Source organism: Peromyscus maniculatus, chromosome 7, assembly GCF_049852395.1.
Source record: "Peromyscus maniculatus bairdii isolate BWxNUB_F1_BW_parent chromosome 7, HU_Pman_BW_mat_3.1, whole genome shotgun sequence".
Lineage (NCBI taxonomy): Eukaryota > Metazoa > Chordata > Mammalia > Rodentia > Cricetidae > Peromyscus > Peromyscus maniculatus.
Genome location: NC_134858.1, coordinates 51503295 through 51527073, shown reverse-complemented (window position 1 = coordinate 51527073; position 23779 = coordinate 51503295). Strand labels below are relative to the sequence as shown.

Sequence of the window (23779 nt, the reverse complement as noted above, 5' to 3'; positions counted from 1 at the left end):
TCTGTGGTTAGAATATATTATCTCTCAATGGTGGCAGTGCCTCATTCTAGTAGTTATACAGGAGACTAGAAGTCATATATTTTACTCAATATTTTGATTTGAACATTGAATTTTCCATTTACTGATAAAGACATATCTCTTTATAAAATACCTGTTCTAAAATGTTTCCAGTGCTGAATACCAAATACTGGACTGAGGAGATATCTCAGTGAGTCAAAGTACTAGCTAGCCCTGTAAGCCTGACAGCCTGAGTTAGGTCCCCAGATCTCATGAAAAGCCGTATGTGGAGACTCAGATCTGGAATCCTAGCATTTCTATGGTGAGATGTGAGACAGACAGGAGAATCAGCTGGAAGCTTGCTTGCACAAGCACGACAGAAAAAACAGAGACCTTTCCTCAAAAGCCAAGTGGAAGGAGGGAACTTACTCCCTTCAAATTGTCCTCTGATCTCCACATGTGCACTGTAGCATGCTTCTGGAACCGCCTCCCAAATAAATAAATAAATAAATAAATAAATAAATAAATAAATAAATAAATAAATAAAAAGTAGTGAGTAAAGTTTTGGACACCAAATGCTGTTTTTGAGTGTCTATGTACCTCTTGATGTATAGAGGATGCAGAATAGTTATAATGTTTGCCTTTAAGAAAATGTTAATTAAATTGAAAAGGAAATTATTAATAGCTAGGTGTGGTGGCACATGCTTGTAATTCCAGTACTTGGGCAGTGGAGGCAGGGGGATCAGGAAGTACAGGTGATCCTTGGTTACATAGAGAGTTCTGGGGCAACCTGAGCTACAAGAGACTCTGTTTCAAAAAATCAAAAGAGAAATTATTAACAAAAGATTAAGAGTTTAAGACAGAAGAGGAGGTATTTATTTAAGGGGCTATGCAATTCATTGCTAGAAGTATGGCACTAGAAGTGTTTTATACCAGCAGAGAGGTCAGTTAGGGTGGATATGGATGGAAACTTCTATTGAAGACTGTTTTGCTTTGTTCTGGACAAATACGTTAAGATTTGGAAAGATGATACTTTTTTTTCCCTGAGTGTGAATTAATGTGGATATATAAATACACACATAAAATTTGCTCCAGAGATAGTGAGAAAATCATTTTGGGTATTTGTTGTCGAGAAAGTATCAGCTGTGCTATACCACCCTAAATCCACTTACAGTGGATGCTAAGTAGAGTCAGATGTGATTATTACTTGGATGAGAAAAAGTCTACCAAATTAGCATCATAGAATTGTAGCTGGAATTGGATAGTACGTTAAAGGTCAACTACTATAACGAGCAATTTGATTTGTTTTAGTCCAATTTATTTTGCTGTCATTTGTTGTGAGGGAATTGACTCTGATACAGATCATGCTGTCTTTGAATTAATGTTGCTATTAAGTTGAAATTCAATGTTTCCCACAAATTGTCTTTGCTAGTCATAGTTCTACTTAGTCATTCTCACGTTCTCGGAACAGGGAGTACCACAGATAATTGAGGATAGCTGTTTTGTAAACCTTGAGCCTTCTGAACCCTCAAGCCAAATGTGTGCGTGAGCACACTTGTGTGCCATTGGCATGTGTGCAGAGGCCAGAGGAGGGTATCAGGTGGCCTTCTTTCTCACTGTCTACCTGTTGCTTTGAGGTAGGATCTTCCACTGATGTGCTGGCTGACAAGCTCCAGCAATTCTTCTGCTTCTGTCCTCCGATTACCGATGTACTGCTGCCACACCCAGCTTTTTACACAGGTTTGGGATTCAAAGTCCGGCTCCTGGGTTTCTGCAGCAACACTTGTGCACCTGGGGCAATGTCTCTAGCTGCCCATCAGTTTCCCTTTTCTTTTTCCTTTTAGTTTTTCAGGACAGGGTTTCTCTGTGTAGTCTTGGCTATCCAGGAACTTGCTCTGTAGACAAGGCTGGCCTCAAACTCACAGACCTCTGCCTGCCTCTGCCTCCCAAATGCTGCCCAGCTAGTCCTATCAGTTTAATTGTTTTACATTTGATCTTGGATGATATTCAGAGAAGGTTGGCATTGTAGGATGCCTGGAGTTGAGCTGTGTTACAAACCCTTCCATCAAATACTGTATTTGATGAAAGGATGTTAAAGTCTTTTAACTGTAATCGTGAGTTTGTGTATTTTTCCTTCCTATTTCTAAGTTTTACCTCATGTAATTAAAAAGTCTGTTGTTTGTTTGTTTTTAGTGCATATATATCTAATTTGAAGTCAAGGTGTCAAAGATCAGCAAGCCTTCTCAGGCTCTTGGGAGGATCCTTCCTTGCTTGTCCTAGGTCCTGGTGGCTTGGGGTAGACTGCCTTCTGCTGCTGATTTTTGTCTCTGCCTCCCCTCAGCAGTTCCATTTATTGCATGCCAGGAACTGCTCAACTCCTTTGAGTCTTGAGTCTCCTGAGCCACTTGAGTTTCAGGGCTGTAGGATACAAGGATTCTGGGGGTTGCTTTTCTAAAACACATAGAGTGCAGAGATTTGCATTTATTTCTGTGTGAACTAGTGTAACATGTTCTGTAAAATTTCTGTCATTTTCTGCTTTTCCTTTTCTTTTTTTGTAAGTTCCCCATACTACTTCCTCTACTAATCCTGAGTCAGTAACAAGAAGTTGGCATGTGCTTTCTTATTCCTCAGAATTGGACTTTTAGCCAATGCTGAGTAAAGGCCAGCTTACCATTCCCCCACATCCCACCATAACAGACACTGAATAGATCCGAATATTTTTCTGTAGATGGAGAGGTAGATCTAGGGGCACTAAAAAATGTTGGGCAGGGAAGTGAAGTGGTTAATGTGTGATGATTTATAGTTAGAGTACACTGGAAATAGGGTGGAAGCAAGGAGTCTGAGGCCAACTAACCCTGGTTAAACAGACTAGAGCTAGAGGTGTAATTTGTTAGAAACCAGGAGAGAACAGGCTCAGTAGCTGGTTAAATGTGGACACAGAGACGATGCTGAGGCTTCTAATGTGGTCAAGATTCTGGTGTGGCAAGATACTTGGAAGGTATTCATGATTCAATTGAGGGACATATTGAGTGTGAGATGACTGCAATTTTAGGTTTCTAAGTGTGGCTTAGATCATTGTTTTATAGATAATTAGAAATAAATTAGCAAGGGGAATGTGGTGGTGCACTGTTCATCCCAGCACTTGGGAGGCAGAGGTAGATAGATCTTTGTGAGTTTAAGGTCAGCATGGTGTATATAGTGAGTTCCAGGGGAGCCAGGGCTATGAAGAGAGACCCTGTCGCAATCCCCACTCCTCAGATAGCAGTGTTCTGTATTATATAGTGGTGGATATTTGGAATTAATTATTATAAAGATATTACTGGACGTTACTAGATTGGTGCAGGCATTGGTAAATGTCCACATGTGTACCCATAATTATCAAGAAAAGATTTCTGTTCAGCCAACTGTTTATAAAGACATTTTAAGATATTAAAAGTTTTAATATTAAGTTATAATTTTATCTGAATATCAGTTATTTTAGTACCTAAAATATAAACTTTTGAATGTTTTTGACAATGATGCTAGATTTATTCATTTATCAAGTACGTTGGAGCACTTAGGGATGACTATGATTGAAAAAGAGAGGTGTCCGGGGTTGGAAATAGAGTGGTTTAGTACATACTTGTGTTACCAAAAGCTTTTAGAGTAGGAACTATGTAACATGTGATTTTTCTCACTCATTAATTCATTGATTTATTAATCTATCAATGTTTAATTTTTATCAGTGACCCACTATGCATAAGTTAGGTCACAATGAAAGAATAGATGTGCATATTGTGCCAGATGCTAAGAGTATTAAAATGAATAGAAGCCGGGGGTGGGGGGTGGGTGGGTGGGGGAGGAGTGGGGGGGTAGGGGGGTGGCGCACGCCTTTAATCCCAGCACTGGCACCAAAACTACACAGAGAAACCCTGTCTCAAAAAACCAAAAAAAAAAAAAAAAAAAAGAATAGAAATAGTTTCAACCCTCAAGGTATGTCTGTGAGGCTTATAAATAGGTATATTTAGCATGTAATGACTGGCAAGAAAAGGCCATCACAGGATTTGAAGCTAAGTTGGCCTTTATGTAGGCAGCTCCTTGAATTTATTGAGCTGTCTATCCTTCTACGAACGTAAGACAGAGCCTGAAGAATGGTGTACAAGGCGGATCGGAGTGCAGGCTTCAGAATTAGTGACAGCAAGCTCTCATCCAATGGTCACTGTGTCAGCACCGCTTCTGCGTGTTTCACGCACAGTTACTCATTTAATCATTCCAACAAGCCCAACAGGAAGGTAACACTGTCATTCACACTTTAGAACTGAGGAGACGGAAGTGTTGGATGGCCGCTTTTCCTCTGGAAACTCCAAATAGAATCCCTTTCCTCACCTCCATGAGCTTTTAGAGGTCATCTGCATTTCTTGGCTTCTGACCTCTTTTCTCCATCTTGGAAGTCTGGCAGTCTGAGTCATCTCCTCTTGTTCCATCTCCTTCTCGAAGTCTCCCTCAGTAAGACCTAGAGACTGCGGTGGCCTACAGGTGTCCTGCAGGAGTGATCTAGGGTGATCGATCTCCCCATCTCCAATCTTGAAGCCGTTTTCATCCGCAGAAGTCTCCTCATGTAATAATGTATGGCAGAGAGGAATGAGGATGTGTGCCTCCTGGAGGGTAAGGGGCCTGTTACCTGATCGTCAACTAATTGCACTGTTAAAATGGGATGTGAAAAGTAACTGCAGTATGTTAGATTTAAGACTGACCATGAACTACTGACTGCTCCTTTTGCCCCTACCCCCCCCCCCCCCCCCGTGGAATTACAGGCGTGTGTCAGCACAACTTGCTCATGCTGAACATTTAAGAAAAGTTTCATTCATTACGTTTAGAAAAAGCTGCCACTTTTTTTGCTGTTTAAAAAATTTTTTTAACTGAAAATAGATTTTAAATAGAATATATTCTGACTATGTTTTCCCCTCTCTGTTACTCCCAGACCTTCCCTACTTCCCCACCCACCCAAATCCACATGTTTCTTTCTCGTATTAGTACACAAACAGACATTTAACACATAATAAGAACAAACAAATCAGGATAGGTCAAAACAAACAGAAGGAAAGAGCCAAAGAAAAAGCGTAAGAAACACATAGATGCAGGGATACACACATTCACACAAAAATGCCATTAAAACAAAACTGGAAACCATAATATGTATGCAGAGGGACTTGTAAAGTTAAAAAAAATCCCTGAGATAAAGAACTTCCAGAAGTATTATTGAGTTTGTTTTGTGTTGTCCATCTATTGCTGGGCATGAGTCATGCCTGGCCTTGAGAGTGGTTTGTATCCCCTGTGAAACTTGGAGAAAACTAGTGTTTCCTTTGTGAGCAGTTATTCGTTAGAGATGGCTTCTGGGTTAGGGATGTGGGCTTGCGTCCATTTCCCGTCTCATTGCTGGAACCTCATCATGCCCAGATCTGTGCAGGCCCTGAGCACGCTGCCACAGTCTCTGTGAGTTCATATGAGCATTGTTCCTGTTGTGCTTAGGCCTGGTTTCCTTGGTGTCCTCCATCCCCTCTGGCTTTATATAGTCTTTCTGCCTTGTCTTCTGCAGAATTCCCTGAGTCATGAGGGGAGGAATTTGATGGAGACCTCCCATTTAGACCTGAGTGTTCCAGGGTCTCACTCTCTGCACATTGTCCAGCTGGGGGTATTTGTTCCCATCTGCTTCTCTGTATGGCTGAGCAAGGCAGTGGTCTGAGTCAGAAGGGTCCTTAGGAGTTACTTTATGCTATGTTCCTTTAGCAGAATAGTGGTGTTTTTTCCTAGATCCCTAGGCTGTCAAGTCTCAGGTTCTTGGTCACTCGAGGAATATTGGGGATGGGTTCCATCTCATGGAGTGAGCTTTAAATCCAGCCAGATGTTGGTTGGTCCCACAAGCTTTGTGCCACTGTTGAACAAAGCTAGGTTTGTGTTTCTTTCTCCTTTGGTAGTGTGTACCTTCCAGTACTGTGAACACTGGTCAGTGGGGATGAAGGCTGTGGGTAGGCAGCAGCTCGACTTGTCCACAGCAAGTTGTGTTATGTTCAGCAGTAGGGCCTTACTGTCAGTTTGTGGAGAGCTTGAAGTCCTTGTGACAGTTTCATTAGAAATAGGAGTAAGTGGAATGCAGTGTTGTGAATCTGTAAAGCCTGTCAATCACCATGTGTCTGCATCTTCTGAAACTGATTCACAGTTTTTCTTTTTCTTTTTCTTTTTTTTTTTTTTTTTGGTTTTTCGAGACAGGGTTTCTCTGTGTAGCTTTGTGCCTTTCCTGGAACTCGCTTTGTAGACCAGGCTGGCCTCGAACTCACAGAGATCCGCCTGCCTCTGCCTCCCGAGTGCTGGGATTAAAGGCGTGTGCCACCACCGCCCGGCTTCATTTTTATTTTATGTGTATGTGTATTTTGAATGCATGTTATATATATGTGAATGCCTGGTGCCCTTGGAGGCCAGAAGAAAGTGTTGGATCCTCTGGAACTGGACTTATGGACAGTTGTGAGTTGCTTGCATGTGGGTGCTGAAAACTGAACTCAGGTCCTCTGCAAGAGCACCTTGTCAGCCTACAGAAGTAGATGTGACCAAACAAGGCAGTTCTCTCCACTGATGATAAGCAAATAAGTTGACTGTGAAAACATTACTAATACTCTTATTTGGGGTGTATGTAAACTTAAACTTTATATGATATATTTTAACTAATTTTCTGGTAAAAGGAATGCATCTATACAATTTTAATTTTGCTTTCAGGATAATTAAGGCATTGTTGAATCCTGTATTTAAATTTTTATATATTTTTTATTATGGATTTTTGCATGAGTTTTTATTTAAAAAATACCACATTAATTAAAATATCACTTATCTTGATTGTTTGTGTATGTGTGTGTGTGTTCTTGAAGTCTGTGCTTTATCTACATCAACCTAATTTTGGTGCTATCCTGCACTGTAAAATAAGTTTGCTGGTTAAATGAAGTTATTTCTACTACGAAATGAATCCCTTGGTTGTAGGTGAAGTTGAGTGGTATTCCTTACTGGTAGACTCCTTAGTTATAGTGTTGGTAGAGAGTTTTGAGCAGGGAAGATAAACCCTTAGCTGGAATTTGTATCTGTTCTTGTGAGAGTCTTGGCTATGTGTTGGAAATACCCACGGAGCTCAGAGAATGAGTCATGATCAGATTGCCCTCTAGGCCAGCACATCAGTCTCTGAGTGGGATTGAGAAGGAGTTGGTGTACAGCCAAGACTGAGAACCATCAACCACAGCAATACTGTGTGTGTGTGTGTGTGTGTGTGTGTGTGTGTGTGTGTGTGTGTGTGTGTGTGTGTGTGTGTAAAATGAAACCCAGAGCCTTGTGTGTGCTGGTAAGCACTCCACCACTGAGATATACCTCAGCCCTTGACTGGAACTCACTGTGCAGCCCAGGTTGCCCTTGAACTCCTGATCCTCCTACCTCAGCATCTTCAGTGCTAAAATTAGAGGCTTACTTCACTGTGCCCTGTGTCTTAGAGTTCCTATTGCCATGACTAAAAGCGACTTGGGAAAGCAAGCATTTATTACATTTTACAAGTGTTAGGTCATATTTCATCACCGAGGGAAGTTAGGACAGGAACTTAAGACAGACACCTAGAGGCAGTAAGTGAAGCACAGCCATGGAGTAATGCTGCTTACTGGCTTATTCCTGATGGCTTGCTCGGCCTGCCCTTCTTATGTAACCCAGGGTCACCTGCCTAGGGGTGGCCCTGCCCCTCTAGGGCAGGGCCCTTTCACATCAATCATTAATCAAGAAAATACCCTACAGCCATTTCTAAAGGCCAATCTGATGGAGTCATTATCTCAATTGAGGTTCCTCTTTCCAAATAATTCTAGCTTGTGTCAGGTTGACAAGAATTTAATCAGGACATCGAGCTTATAGCAGCAACACCTTAAACTTTTGTATACACATGAGTCTGGAGATACTGATGAAGTGCAGATACACGGTACACTTTAAAAAGTACTGTCTTGTTGCTATCGGTCTGTTGATGCTCTCTGAGGAGTAGTCTTTTTGTGCTAGAGAAATCCTGGCCTTTTAGCCTCACAGATTGTAGGCCACAGCTGAGTCCAGATTTCAATGAATAACCCCAGCAGAATGTCAGAACCATTTGTATGTGTTTGAGCTAAGACTTTAAATCCTGACTCTGGGTAAATGTACGCATGGATAAGTCCAGCCCTACTCAACCACTTAGTTTGTCTCTTGTGATTTAACCCCAGAATCTGTCCCAATACGTGTTTTCTGGAATTCTACTGATACAAATCGGAAAGATCTACCAGGTCTCTTTCCTCTTAGAACTGACCTTAGGCTAAGCTGCATCTAAACTTTGTTATGGCAGGGAGAGACATTAGAGATGGGTGCTGAGGCATTTAGTTAGGTTATTGAAACGTTTCTGTTTAAAAGAGATAAGTTAGCTTCATGTTTTAATTCTAACATTGTCATCTTGAGACAGTCCCACTTGTCATTCACAATCCCAGTATTTCATTTGGAGAGTTGTATTTTCAAATGGCACTACACATCCATATGCCATCCACTCAGGCATTAGGCTGGGTCCCTATGAAATAGCCAGCTGCTTTGAAGTTAGAGTACTTAAGTAAATATCGTCAGTTTTTCTAACTTCTTTACTTTAAAAACAGAATGGAAAGTTGATGTATTTCTTTGAATATATTGTCATTGTCAATCAGTGATGATTGGGGGGAGGGCTTTAATGTCTGTGATGCTGTTTCATATTGACAGAGTGGTAATTTTGTTGATCACTGACATTTTTCATTTGTTGTTTACAGAAACTGATTGGAGAAGTGTTTAACATTGTGAGTCAACAGTCTACTGCTCGACCAGGCTGCATTATTGAACTTGATGCAATAACTGACCAAGTAAAAACATGCTTTCAAATCGGTGACGTTGTGTGCTCTTTGAGTCTCTTCATTTCACAGTGTTTTCTTTCTTTCTTTTTTTAAATCAAATGCTTTAATACAGTACCATCCAAAGATAAAGTAATTTGATACTTACATGCTGAGGGACGAGAATATGAAAATTTTGTTTTACATGATTAAACCATTTATGTTTTTTTTCTCTTTTATCTGTGGGGTCTATTATTTATTTATTTATTTATTTATTCATTCATTCATTCATTCATTCATTTATTTATTTATTTTCCTATTATCAGCTTGATACAGTATAAATTCTTATCCTAATAGTGAAATGTTTCATTGAGGCTTGCCCAGTAACTGAGTAAAACCAAAACTTATTATAAGCCACAGTCATCCTAGGGTCCCCCCTGCTATATAGCCTCCCTGGTTCTGTGGGTTGCAGTCTGATTGTTCTTTGCTTTATATCTAGAATCCACTTATGAGTGAGTATATACCATGTTTGTCCTTCTGGGTTTGGGTTACCTCACTCAGGATAATATTTTCTAGTTCCATCCATTTGCCTGCACATTTCATGCTGTCATTGTTTTTCTCTGCTGAGTAGTATTCCATTGTGTATATGTATCACATTTTCTTAATCTGTTCTTCAGTTGACGGGCATCTAGGTTGCTTCCAGGTTCTGGCTATTACAAATAGTGCTGCTATGAACATAGTTGAGCATGTATCTTTGTGGTATGACTGAGCATTCCTTGGGTATATGCCCAAGAGTAGTATGGCTGGGTCTTGAGGTAGGTAGATCTATTCCCAATTTTCTGAGAAACCACCATACTGATTTCCACAGTGGTTGTACAAGCTTACATTCCCACCAATAGTGGAGGAGTGTTCCCTTTACTCCACATCATCTCCAACATTGACTGTCATTAGTGTTTTTGATCATAGCCATTCTGACAGATGTAAGGTGGTATCTCAGAGTTGTTTTGATTTGCATTTCTCTGATAACCAAGGATGTTGAGCATTTCTTTAAATGTCTTTCAGCCATTTGAGATTCTTCTTTTGAGAATTCTCTGTTTAGCTCTTTAGCCCATTTTTCAATTGGATTGTTCAGTATTTTGATATCTAGTTTCTTGAGTTCTTTATATACTTTGGAGATCAGTCCTCTGTCAGATGTGGGGTTGGTGAAGGTCTTTGCCCATTCTGTAGGCTGTCTTTTTGTCTTATTGACATCTGTTTAATTACTTTTTCTTGGCCTTCTTTGATTTCTTCCAATTTTTTGTTTGTTTTTTTTCTTGCATTTCTTTAAGGGAATTTTTTATTTCCTCTTTAAGGGAGTTTTTCATTTCCTCTTTAAGGGCCTCTATCATCTTCTTAAAGTCATTTTTAGGATTGATTTCTTCTGCTTCTGCCTTGGTATGTTCAGGTCTTGCAGATTTAGAATCACTAGGTTCTGATGTTGTCATATAGGTCTTTATGTTGTTGCCTGTATTTTTGTACTGGCGTCTACTCATCTCTTCCTCTGCTCGGTGTAGGCGTTGTCTGTGTCTGAAGGTGCCTCTCTTGTTCTAATTGATAGTCTTGGTCCACTAGGAGTTCTTGGTTAAATCGGTGCTGTTGGGCTCTGTTTCTTCGGGAGCAGCTTAGTCCAATCAGTGTTAGTGGATTCTGTTTCAGGGAGCAGTTGTTCCCAGTTGGTGCAGGATGTGCTTATGGTTTCAGTGGTTGTTAGGTTTGTAGGGGTTGGTGTTTTTTATGGGGGAGCAGGGAAAGGTAGCTGTCTGGTCCTTGGGACTCCGATGGACAGGGTCTAGGGGCTAGAGACCTGATCTGCCTGTCCGGAGATGGGGGCTTACCTGTTCCCAGTTGGTGTAGTGTAGGCTTATGATTCTGGTGATCTGGTTCAGTGGCTGGGTGGCACCTTCTTTTGTGTACTCAGGTCACGTTTTGCTCATTCGTCAACTCCTCGTCTGACTTTGTTTCCTCAGACTGCAGACTGTAGGACTCTGAATCCTCTCCCGAATGGATCTCAGCTGAGCAGGTTGTTTAGTAGGGTAGTCTCACCAACGCCTCCAAGTTGTTGGGTTTCACAGGATCGGCAGCTGGGCCCTGGGTTGGCCTCAGACAGAGTGTTCGGATCGGATCTGTTCTGGATGCTCTGGTCTCTCGTCCCATGGAGATGGCTCCTTCTCCAGGTGCTGGGATTAAAGGTGTCCCTGTTCAAAGCTCTTAATTTCCTTGTTTTCACTAACTCCTCAGCGGGTAATAGCTCAGTTTCTGGTCTTTATTAAGACCATGTCTCTGCCACTGCTCTGCCTGCCTCTGCCTCACAGTGTTTTTTATGTATATATTTTAGTTTCAGGATAATTCTCATTTGGTAAAACATTCCATTGTCTAGTGAGTACCAAATTCTGTGTGTGTGTGTGTGTGTGTGTGTGTGTGTGAGAGTGTGTGTGTGTGTGTGTGTGAGAGAGAGAGAGAGAGAGAGAGAGAGAGAGAGAGAGAGAGAGAGAGAGAGAGAGAGACTGATTATTAACGATTTAGGAGTTCCTGCCTCTAATTGACTTGTACCTGTGTCTTTATCTCTTATTTGAAGGAGTTTGATTCAGTCAGGGAAACTATAACCCAGTGTCCACATGCTGAGGGCAGATACAGTGCAGCTGTGCAGAGGCTCCAGCTGTGGTTTCTTTTTCCATGTTAGCTTCCATTTTACTCAATAGGGAATACACCGCATTTACTTGCTGGGCCTCAGTCTGGGTATTTTAAGGAGATCCATTAATGCAGATGAAAGTAGCCTCAGCATGAACATTTACTTTGTATTCACAGCCCTTTGTGTAGTCAGGCTTCCTTCCTCTCTAGTGCCTACCTGGGGGAAGAGGATAAATGATAAGGTCCATTTATCCTTAAAATGTTAAAAAATTTCTTCAGGGTCATGTTCCTGGACTGAGAGAGAATTAGCACAACCATTTAAACCTTAAAGAGTACTTTGAGGAAGTAGCTTTAAAACAAAACAAAATGAAAAATAAGACAAGTATAGAGTTACTTATAATTTTTCCACAGGGCTTTCATTCTTAAGGGAAATGAAGATACTTCTGCTTATGTGGCGAAATGACCACATCAGCTTTTGGTAACAGAAATGGGGCTGTGAGACTCGAGTTACCAATGAGGCCTCCGAGGAGGTTGTGGTTCTCTGTGCTCAAGCTGCCTTACTGTGCTTTCTGTTGAACTCCCTGTCTCCGGTTCCTACTCCAGAGAGGTCCAGAAGAGTGCACCCCCACCTCGGGCCCTCTGCTCTCTTCCCAGGGTGTCGGTGTGGTCCACTCTCACCCCGTGTTCTCTCTACATTTACACCAGATTGTATCCCATCTGCTTCTGATTTTCAGTAACACAGGGTGGTAAAGTGAATGTTTGTAAACCTCAGAGTTCACAACTCAGTCTACGTTTGTCCCAGTATGTCTTCTGATCTCTCTGTCTTCCCCCTCCTCTTTCCCTGCCCTCCCTCGCTTTCTCGTATCTATCCATATTTCTCTCAGTTCCGTCCTCCCTGTTTTAACCCGCTTTCCCCCTCTCCTTCCCAGTTTGTTCTTTTGTTTTTTGAGGCAGCTGGCTGGACTCACCACTGCCTCCACCTCCGGAGTGCTGTGATTCCAGGCTTGCACTGCCCTGGCTTGTGTGGTCTTGGAGTTCTGTACTCAGGAAGCCATTATTACCCTTCTTCATTTGTTCTTTTCCCTTGGGAAGATGACCTTATGTTCTAAAGAGATTATATTCTTTTATACTTGGAGAGACAAAAAAATGCTCTGATTTTTGATACATATTTTATGGCTTAACCTAATATTATAGTCCTATTATTTCACTCTGTGTAAGGAGACTGATTTCCCTGAATTTTTAAGATTACACTCTGTTCATTCAGCGTCAAGCTAATCAGAGCTCCTTTCTGCAAGGTTGTCATCCAATGGTCTCAACACGCTTCCACGCCCTTGCGTGAATCTAGCCTTCCTTGCATTTCAGTTCACCAGGCGGTTCTAGGTGTCTGTGATTGCTTCTATTCTCTGTGTGGTGTGGAAGCATGGCCATGCAGCGTATCTCTAGTGGTGCATTTCATAGGTCCTTCTGTTGACCGTCTGCACCTCTGTGTAAATGTGTTCTGCAGATTGGCATACACTGTAAACAGGTTCTCTCACAGTCCCCACTAAATAGTCCACAGTGTGCTTTGAGAACCTTTCTCAGGTTTTAGTCTTTGTTGGTGGAGCTCTCAGGTAGACTTAAGAAATCTGCTGGTTGTCTGTTAGTCCAGGAGCATAGCCCTCTCCAGCTCTCCTATCAGGGCTGAAAGTGGTTCCAGTCATTTAACTACATTTGTATTTTTTTTAGTGTTTTTCAAAGATTTATTCTTACTATTTTTAATTATGTGTAGGTGTGTGTATCTGATTCTGGATCCGTACATGTGAGTGTCGGTGCTCTAAGAGACCAGAAGTTTCCATCCCCTGGAGCTGGAGGCCCAGTTGTGTGCCCCGTGCCCTGGGTTCTGGAAACTGCACCTGGTCTTAAGCTCTGAGCTAGCTTTCCAGCTCCAGTGCTTGTGTTTGAGACCCAGACCCAGAGATGCTCTGGCTTGTCATTGGCTGTGCTGTCTTTGAAAGGACTTTTTTTTATATTCAAGGAGTCTTAGTAATTCCCTGCTGGTTTTTTTTCTACTTAGATTGAGAATAGACATTATAGAGGTGTGTGTGTGTGTGTGTGTGTGTGTGTGTGTGTGTGTGTGTGTGTGTATTGTGGGGAGGTAGGGAATGGAGGATAAGCAATTTCAAAGATGAAAAACTTTGACTTATCTATTTGCAGTGTGGCTCAAATACACAGCTACTGCATGTGTTTCAAGAAGACTTCATTATTGGATATAAACCACATAAAGAAGATATGGAGAAAAAGGAAAAGGAAACAGAAATATTTTTTCAGCCATCACAAGGTATGTTCCCTCCCCCCCAGGTATGTTTTTTAAGGGTAGGTGTTTTTTAGCTGATGAAGTGGACTGACTCACTGCCAGAATTGCCTAAAATAAACAGTGAAGTCTCATCAGGGGAAAAAGAAAGTGCATTTGCTCGGGGTGGGGGTGGTGGGGGGGATGGTGGGGGGGTGGGGGTGTGTGTGTTAATAACTAAGAGCTCTCCCAGCTTTCTTCATGTGTGGGGGCCCTAAGGTGGTCACTCAGGCTTTGGGCACATACAGCAGTCATCTGTCATGCTTGTGTGCCAGGGTGGGGAGATGGCACGTTGGCTGGTTAAGTGCACTTGCTGCTCTTCCAGAGGACCCACCTTTGGTTTCCAGTGCCCCTTTTTGAAAGAAAATAGGTTTTCTGTAAGATCTTTAGAAAACAAACAGTATAATGTTTAGTTTCAACTTCAGAATTTAGCGTCAAGTCTTTCTTTTAGAAATTATGATTTTGTATATATAGCAGCCATACTGTATTAAAACAAAAAGGCATGCTCTGCTCTTTAAAATTCATTCTCTATAATGAGTACCATTTTAGTTTACAAATGGTTTCCAAATAATTATTCCCCTTTGATGTATTTCTTATGCCTCTGTCAAATTAGCAAAAAAAAAAAAAAAAAATTTTTTTTTTTTTTTCTGAATGGGTCTTGAAGTTTTTCCTCTTTTGTGTGTAAAGTTTCTCTGGTTTTTCTCCCACTTTTATAACTGTTTTCTTAGAGACTTCACAAGCATATTTTTCTCATCCATGCCTCTTCCTTATTTTTGTATTTTTTTTTTTAGCTTTTTAAAGAAATTAAAAAAGACAACTTTCTTTGATGTATATGGGTGTTTTGCCTGTATGTATGTCTGTGCCCCGAGTGTGTGCCTGGTGCATCTGCAGGTGAGAAGAGGGCATTGGATCCCCAGGGACTGGAGTTAAGGGTAGTTGTGAGCTGCCATGTAGGTGTTCTTCTGGAAAAGCAGATGTCTTAGCTAGGGTTTCTGTTACTTTAATGAACACCATGACCAACAGTAAGCTGGAGAGGAGAGGGTTTGTTTGGCTTACACTTCCACATCAGAGTTTATCACCAAAGGAAGGCAGGACAGGAACTCTAGCACAGCAGGAACCTAGAGGCAAGACCTGATGCAAAGGCCACAGAGGGGTGCTGCTTATTGGCTTGCCCCTCATGGCTTGCTTAGCCTGCTTTCTTATAGAACCCAGGACCACCAACCCAGGGATGGAAGCACCCACCCTGGGCTGGGCCCTTTCCCATCAATCACTGATTAAGAAAATACCCAACAGCTGGATCTTTTTGTTTGTTTTTCTTTTTTTGAGACATAGTTTCTCTGTGTAACAGCCCTAGCTATCCTGGAACTTGCTTTGTAGACCAGGCTGCCTTGAACTCACAGAAATCCACCTGCCTCTGCCTCCTGAGTGCTGGGATTAAAGGCCTGTGCCACCACCACCCAGCTCCAACAGCTGGATCCCATTGAGCCTCCCTCCTCTCTGATGACTCCAGCTTATGTCAAGTTGACATAAAGCTATCCAGCACAGCAGCCAGAGCTCATAACCACTGAGCCATCTCTTTAGCCCCTACCTGCATTTCTAAAGGTGATATTTTTGCTTACATTCTCAAGCTAGAGAAATAAAAATTCTCAGAATCATAATAAGTAGTTTATGTGTTATTTCCTAAAATACTGGTATTTTTGTTTGTGTTTTAATTTGTTTGAATCCATATACAAAGTAGGTTCGCATATTTGTGTGCACATGCATGTGTGTGCATGTGCACACATGCACGATGGGGACCCAATTCAGGTACTCATACTCAGATGACAAGCACTTACCAACTAAGACACCTCCCCCTGCCTGAAAGTTTTCATTTTGAAGGAAAGTTTGTATTGTTCAATGTAGATCTCATTTTCACGTAGAAAGAGTACAAGCTGTTAACGGGAAAAATGTACCCACACATGAAATTCCTCCACGTTTCTCTGTGCCTTTACCACTACCTCCCTCTCAATTACTTACACATTTTTTAAAATGTTGTTTCATGTAAGAAAAGCAGTATAACAGGATACAATGTTTCTTTCTTTCATTTATTATTTATTGTGTGTATGTGTGAGCATGGGCCTGTATGCCATGGTGTGCATGTGGAGGTCAGAGGACACCCTGGGTTCTGGTGATTAAACTCTTCAGGCTTGGCAGCAAGCTCCTTTACCCCGATCCATCTCACTGACCTTCACATTAGATTTTCAATGCCTGACTGATGGCCCATTTTTGGATTCTTTTTGGGTTGGCCTTTATGTTTAGTAAATTTAAATTTTACTTATTATTGTGTATCTGTGAGAGCATGATGTGAGTGTGTAGGTGTGCCTGTGAAAGAGTATAGCCTTGTGGAGTCAGCTCTCTCCTGCCACCTTCTCCCGGCTCCCGGCAGTTGAACTCGGGAAGCCATGCTCGTGTGATGAGTCATCTCACTGACCTCTGGACACTGGACAGAGGCAGTTAGCTTTGAGAGCTCTGTAGCTTTTGACATAAAAATTACATTAAAAATCATCCTTCAAATGAAATCTTCCTGTATGAGTCTATTTTCTGTAATAGCCCAGTACCATAGACTGTATAAGTGATAAAGAAGAGAGATTTGAGCTGTGATCTTTGTTCTGAGGTAGAAAGACTGTGCCTGATGATAGCAGAGTCCTAGGGGCAGCTCAGAATATCACATAGGGAGGAGAGGGGCAAACCTCTTCTCTCCCCCTCTTAGAAAGCCACAGTGTGCAACCACTGTGGCTCCACCCTGATGTCTTTATCTAATCCTCCTGCCTGCTAAAGACCCACCTCTAAATACTACATTCAGATAGTGTTTCTACCTTCTTAATACCTTAGTACAGTGGGAATTAAGTCAACAAGAGTTTTAGAAAGGACAAATCATATTCAAGTAATCACATTTTGCTTTCTTTCCAACTTCCGTGCATATCAAGAGGTACTTTTTTTTTAATCTTTAAAAATGCTTTTATGGGCTGGAGAGATGGCTCAGTGGTTAAGAGCACTGCTTGTTCTTCCAGAGGTCCTGAGTTCAATTCCCAGCAACCACATGGTGGCTCACAACCATCTGTAATGAGATCTGGTGCCCTCTTCTGGCCTGCAGGGATACATGCAGACAGAACACTGTATACATAATAAATAAATAAATCTTTAAAAAAAAAATAAATGTTTTTACAGTCCTACAGAAAAAACATTAATTATTCTTTTCCCCTTTGAACAATAGGATATCGCCCACCACCGTTTTCAGAAAAATTCTTTTTAGTAGTCATTGAGAAGGACAGCAATAATAACTCTATTCTCCATATGTGGCACCTTCATCTTAAATCTGTACAAGCATGTTTAGGTAAGTAATTATGTTATACAGAGATGATGTAAAATAAAGACAGTTTTATAGAAAATACTTTAGATCAGTTGATTCTTTAAAATGAAGCAATGAACTATAAATTGAACTGATGAATGAGAGTAGGAATCTCTGCCAGGTTTATTTACTTAGTTATTATTATTTTACTATTTGGGGGTCTTATGATGTAGCCCAAGCTGCTTTAAAGCCCAGCCCAAGATCCTTAGTCTCCTGAGTGTTAGGTTTGGAACAATTGTAAACCATGCTGAGCTTCTGAAACTGACTGACTGACCCTACAAATAAACCAGTTTGTGGGCACATTAGATGCACTGGAAATAAAAAAAAGGTTGACTGAGCTATTTTTAGTTAACATTTATTGAGTGCTTGCTGCCTGTTTGTGGATGCCAGGTCTTGAAGTGAGCTCCGCTGGTAGGATCAGTGTGGTCCATTTTTATAGACTCTCACTGCTCCCTGATAATGCTGTGCAGCAGCTGAGCATTATGGGAAATAGTTGCTGTTGGGCAAAATATAATTGAACACCTACTTGAAGTTAACATTGAGAAAAACAGTAGTTTGGATGATAAATTATTCCACACATGCTTTACTAAACATACTTAGATTAATTATGAAGCAAAATAATGAAATTTTTTTGGGGGGGCGTCTAGTGCTACATTTGGCACCCAATGTCTTTTAACTAGGCAAGGACTTTATCAGTGAGCTATATTCGCAGGCCAGTTTTCTTCTTGTTTCTTTGGTTTTGAGGCACAATCTCATTATATAGCCGAGGCTAGCCAAGAGGCCACTCTGTAGTCTATATTGGGAGTTTTGTTTTTTGTTTTTAAGCTTTGCTTTCTAAGAAATAATTGTTAAATAAAGAATTGCATCAGCAGCCATATCATGTTGACTCTACTGTTCTGGATAATATGATATTTTACATATTTTTGTCTTTAATTTGCACTTGATAGCTATTTTTGTGGATTACAGTGTGACATTTCAATATACAATGCTGTGTGTAATCTTGGATTCAGTGTAACTGGCCTGTCATCTCAGACATTTGTTATTTCATTGTCAAAGTATTATTTCTGGTAATTAGGTTACTAACCAGGTTCACAACCATGAAATAAGTGCCTTTCCCTACTAAACAATCTCACTGTCCCACTGGGTTGCTTATTAAAAGTACAGATTACTGAGATCTGCCCAAGTTGATACAGTCAGTGTCTCTGGGGTTAGACATGAGAGTTTGTGTGTTAGTGCCTTCCTTGGCCGTTAGTGGAGTTGAGGCTTAGGAATACTGTACTATGTAGCTTAGGGTTTTAGAGCTCATATGTTGTGGTTTCCCCCTGACATGTCCATATGAAGGAGTTGGTCATGGTGAGAAAGAACCAAATAGTTGAAGAGTATATTTTCTCAAGGTAACCCATAAGGAGTCTGAAAATTGTCTCCTGAGAGGTGGAAGTACTTCCAAGAAGCTCCATTTCTTAGATGATAAGAACAGACCCTCTCTTGTGTATGGTGGTGATAATGCATCTCAAATGTATTTGCATAGCCAAAGGTGCAGAAGGCATCTCCTCGGACAGCCTGCTCTCAGTGCCTGGGCAGAAGAAGGTGGACTCTTCTCCAGAAACCTCCCCTGCTGTGAGCTCCATGCCACACTCTTCGTCAATTGCCAATCTTCAGACTGCTAGTAAACTCATTCTGAGTTCCAGACTGGTATATAGTCAGCCTCTGGATCTGCCGAAAGCTGTTGAAGTGATAAGAGCAACACCTTCAGCAGGTAGTATTCTTGGGACCGGGCAGTGGTAGCTCAGAGTGCTGTCTTCTAATGTGTGTGCTACAGTGACATTGCATGATTTTGTTAATAATAATTTTTAATGATAAATTCAATTTTCTGGGTTTCTCCTGACCATGTCTATGTGGAGGAGTGGGTCATGGTGAGAAGGAACCAAACAGTTTAAATGTATATTTTCTCAAGGTGACAAGGAGCCTGAAATTACCTCCTAAGAAGTAGAAATACTTCTAAGAAGCTGCATTTCCCCCCTTTTCTTTGTTTTTTCTCATCATGTAGCTCATGCTGGCCTTGAACTTGTGGCCTCTTCCTATCTTAGCCTCCTGGGTTTTGGGAATACCTTTTTCTTCAAAACCTTGTTCACACATACATAATAAAGGTAAAACACGATTAGCACAAAGTGAAGTCTGTACATTTGTAAATTTATTTTTGGGGTGGGATGCCACAACATAGTACATGTGGAGGTCAGAGCACACTGTGCGGGAGTCAGTTCCGATAGGTTCAGTCATCACTCTGGAGCCAGCAGACTTGGGGCAAACACCTTTACCTACTGAGCCATCTAGTGAATACACCAACAAAACGAGCTTCAGCGATTCACATACGAATGCATTTCTTCTCCGAAGTTTTGCCATCATAGTGCTCCAAAGTGCAGACAAGATACCTCATGTTAAAATATGTATTCTGGGACATTGGAGTGGCTCTGCTGGTAGAGGCAGTCTCTGTTTAGTGACCTGAGTGTGCTCCTGGCTCCGAGAAAGTGGCAGGGGCCTCCACGTGTACACCATGACACATGTGCATCTGCACTCACACACTGCAACTAATTCTTTTAAATTAAAGATGGGTCATCTACCTACCTGTCTATTATTAGTTGGTCTGTCAGTCGGTCTATCTATCTAGTTGTTTACATCTATCTTATTTTTAGAGCTGAATGTGACTGGCCTGTATACTGACTTTAGTAAGGTAGATGAGGTAATTTGAAGGATTGAACTGGAGGCTGCATTTGAAATGACTTGACACCTGTGAAGTTCTAATTGGAGAATTCCTAGAATAATGATATTGAAAAACCAAAATGGTGGTTCATTGTGATTTCTGGTTGGATGATATTGAGTATGAGGTGTTCTTACCCATCCCTAAGACATATCTGCATTCACAGTTGAAAGGTTACCTTGAGAAAAATTTTATTATGGGCTTTTGTGTTTGATGCAGATCTAGACAAATCTTTTTTGCTTTTCTTTTGTTTTTGGTTGGTTTTTGACAGAGTCTTTGTAGCCAGAACTGGTCTGAAACTCATTTATGTAGGAAAGTCTTGAACTTGTAATTTTTCTGCCTCTGCCTTATAAAGACTTGGATTACAGGTCTATTCCTTAAATACAGAAGTTTTCTTTTTTTAAATCTTTTGAAATATTTTGGGGTTAGTTAGATGGCTGGGTGGTTAAGAATACTTGCTGATCTTCTAGAAAACTATGGTGAAATTACCCATATCAGGCAGCTTATAACCTATTGTAACTATAGCTCTTGGGGATCTGTCATTGTTTTCTGACCTCCAAGGTCATCTGCACTCATGTGCATATATACAAACTTGGACATATACACATACACATAACTAACAAATATTTAAATATACTTGGAAAGTTCAGAATATACTCATTTGTTTACTGAAGCTCACAAATAAATTATATTTACAGAGGCTTTACGAAATGTTTTTAGATGTTTCATATACAATAACATCCCAAGTCAAGTAATAACTGCTCTTGTTATTTAGACGGAACAGACTTAAGTGTTAAAATGGTTTTCTGTAACTAGAATTTTCCTGCCTTGCCCACAGTCAGGACAAATCTCTGTCACCCGCCAGTCCCACAGCCGCTCAGACCCAACCAAGCAAACACAGAGACTTATATTGCTTACAAACTGTATGGCCGTGGCAGGCCTCCTGTTAACTGTTCCTATATCTCAAAGTAACGCATTTCTACAAATCTATACCTTGCCACGCGGCTCGTGGCTCACCAGCATCTTCACATGCTGCTTGTCCTGGCGGGTGGCTGGCGGCAGCTGGCAGCTGGCTGGCTGCGCCTCCTTCTGCCTTCCTGCTCTTTTATCTCTCCATACCTCCTGCCTAGCCACGACCAATCAGGTTTTATTTATTGACCAATCAGAGCAACTTGACATACAGACCATCCCCCAGTACAGCCAAGTGCAGACCATCTCAGACACCTGCACTCAGGCCCATGGTCCTAATCATCCTCTATGCGGACCTGCTGGGTAACGCCACAAGGAACCCAAGAAGGGCTCCCACAGGACATACATTAACATCCCACAGCAGTTTTCCCATTCTTCCAAAGGTATTGGTGGATTGGAACTTGAATCTGGGTCTTAAGACCCCAAATCTTAGTCATTCTACTATAGTTGGAAATAGATGGGAAATAAATAGGTGTTAGTGACTATAGAAAAGAATGACACATGAGGGTTTATGGTTGAACCTTATCAGAGGGTGAATTAAAATAAACTGAGGAAAGAGATGAGATCTATTGATCTCACGTTTTGTGGTTCTCTGATTATGACTGTTTTTCTTTCCTTTTTATAAAGGTCATCTGAGTTCCTCTTCAATTTATCCAGTGTGCCTTGCGCCATACTTAGTGGTTACAACTTGTTCGGACAATAAAGTACGCTTCTGGAGATGTTGTCTGGAGACTAACTCACTGTGCAGTACAAGTGATGAGAAGGGCACCTATCACTGGAGGAGATGGCCCTTGATGAATGATGAAGGAGGAGATAATAGCAGTACCGTGAGCATTGTGGGAAGACCTGTTGCTGTTAGCTGCTCATACACAGGCCGTCTGGCAGTGGCTTACAAGCAGCCTCTCCACCACAATGGTTTTATTTCTAAAGAGTTTTCTATGCATGTCTGTATATTTGAATGCGAGTCTACAGGAGGGTCAGAATGGGTTTTAGAACAGACGATCCATCTTGATGATTTGGTTAAGGTTGGGAGTGTCCTTGATTCAAGGGTCAGTGTTGACAGTAATCTGTTTGTGTATAGCAAATCAGATGCATTTTTAAGTAAGGATAGATACCTTATTCCAAATATCAAGCATTTAGTCCATTTGGACTGGGTGTCAAAAGAAGATGGTTCTCACATTCTCACCGTGGGGGTTGGTGCTAATATCTTCATGTATGGAAGACTTTCAGGAATTGTTACTGACCAGACTAACAGTAAGGATGGAGTAGCTGTCATTACTTTACCACTAGGTGGTAGTATCAAACAAGGAGTTAGGTCAAGATGGGTTCTTCTCAGATCTATCGACTTGGTCTCCTCTGTGGATGGCACACCTTCACTGCCCGTTTCTCTCTCTTGGGTAAGAGATGGAATATTGGTGGTGGGAATGGATTGTGAAATGCATGTATATGCACAATGGAAGCATTCTGTCAAATTTGGAGACATTGAAGCTGACAGTCCTGTTGAAGAGACAGCAGTACACGATTATTCTGCCTTTAAATCCGCTATGTTGGCGAGAAAAAGTATTGTTGAAGGAGCAGCTATCACTGATGATGTTTTCTGTTCACCAACTGTAGTTCAAGATGGTGGCTTGTTTGAGGCTGCACACGCACTCTCCCCAACTCTCCCACAGTATCATCCAACTCAGCTGTTAGAATTGATGGACTTAGGGAAAGTCAGAAGAGCTAAAGCCATCCTCTCCCATTTAGTAAAGTGTATTGCTGGTGAAGTTGCAATAGTTAGGGATTCTGATGCTGGAGAAGGAACTAAGAGGCATCTGTCTCGGACCATTAGTGTGAGTGGCAGTACAGCCAAGGATACAGTTACAATCGGAAAGGATGGCACTCGAGATTATACTGAGATAGATTCGATTCCTCCGCTACCACTGCATGCATTGCTGGCTGCAGATCAGGACGTGTCCTACAGGACTTCGGAAGAAATTACAAAAAAGCCACAGAGCTATGAGGCCCACGTTGAAAGCCATCCAGAGGATCAGTACTCAGAGCTGTTCCAGGTCCAGGAGATAACAACAGATGACATCGATTTAGAGCCAGAAAAAAGAGAGAACAAATCAAAAGTCATAAACCTGTCACAGTATGGACCAGCTTATTTTGGCCAGGAACATGCTAGAGTACTTTCAAGTCATCTAATGCACTCAAGTCTACCAGGCCTTACCCGCTTGGAGCAGATGTTCCTTGTAGCATTGGCCGATACTGTGGCAACCACCAGTACTGAGCTTGATGAAAACAGGGATAAGTACTCAGGTAAATAGTCTCAGCATAAATGTTAAATTTACTGTTAGTAAAAATATTGTGTTACGTGTAATGACTAATATGTTGAATTATTTTTTTTCTTTCAAGTCTTGTAGGGAAAAAAGGCCTATGGATAATTACTATAAATTATACTTGATTATAAAAGAAAAGACAGTTGAGGCAGGCTGTCATTTGCGTATATGACATATGGATTTGTGATGTCTGCATTCTCACTGAGTACTTAACACTCAAACACATTTGTCTTGGGATTTTAAAAAGATTGATTCCTAATGGTTTTGTTTTCTTTGAGTGATAGAAATGACCCTTTTTTTTGTTTTTGTTTTTTTGTATCATGAAGCTTATAGGGACCTCATGGATCAACTTACTTATTTTTCCATTTGAGGCATAGATAATTTTTGAAAAAGATTTATTTGATGAATGTTTTTCTGACATGTATTTATGTGCCTTATATGCATGTCTAGTGCCTGTATTACATCTCCTGAAACTGGAGTTACAGTTGA

General features: G+C 41.1%; 1 protein-coding gene across 9 annotated transcripts in view; it reads left to right on the top strand.

Moving 5' to 3' along the window:
- The window catches only part of Dmxl2 (Dmx like 2), a 132458-nt gene that overhangs the window by 58373 nt on the left and 50306 nt on the right, over positions 1–23779 (top strand). For all 9 annotated transcript variants that reach the window (XM_076576291.1, XM_042280955.2, XM_042280953.2 and 6 more), the window contains 5 exons: positions 8805–8894; positions 13722–13845; positions 17111–17230; positions 18774–19001; positions 21597–23270. In XM_076576291.1, coding sequence (XP_076432406.1) covers positions 8805–8894; positions 13722–13845; positions 17111–17230; positions 18774–19001; positions 21597–23270 — 2236 coding nt within the window. The remainder of the gene's footprint in view (positions 1–8804; positions 8895–13721; positions 13846–17110; positions 17231–18773; positions 19002–21596; positions 23271–23779) is intronic.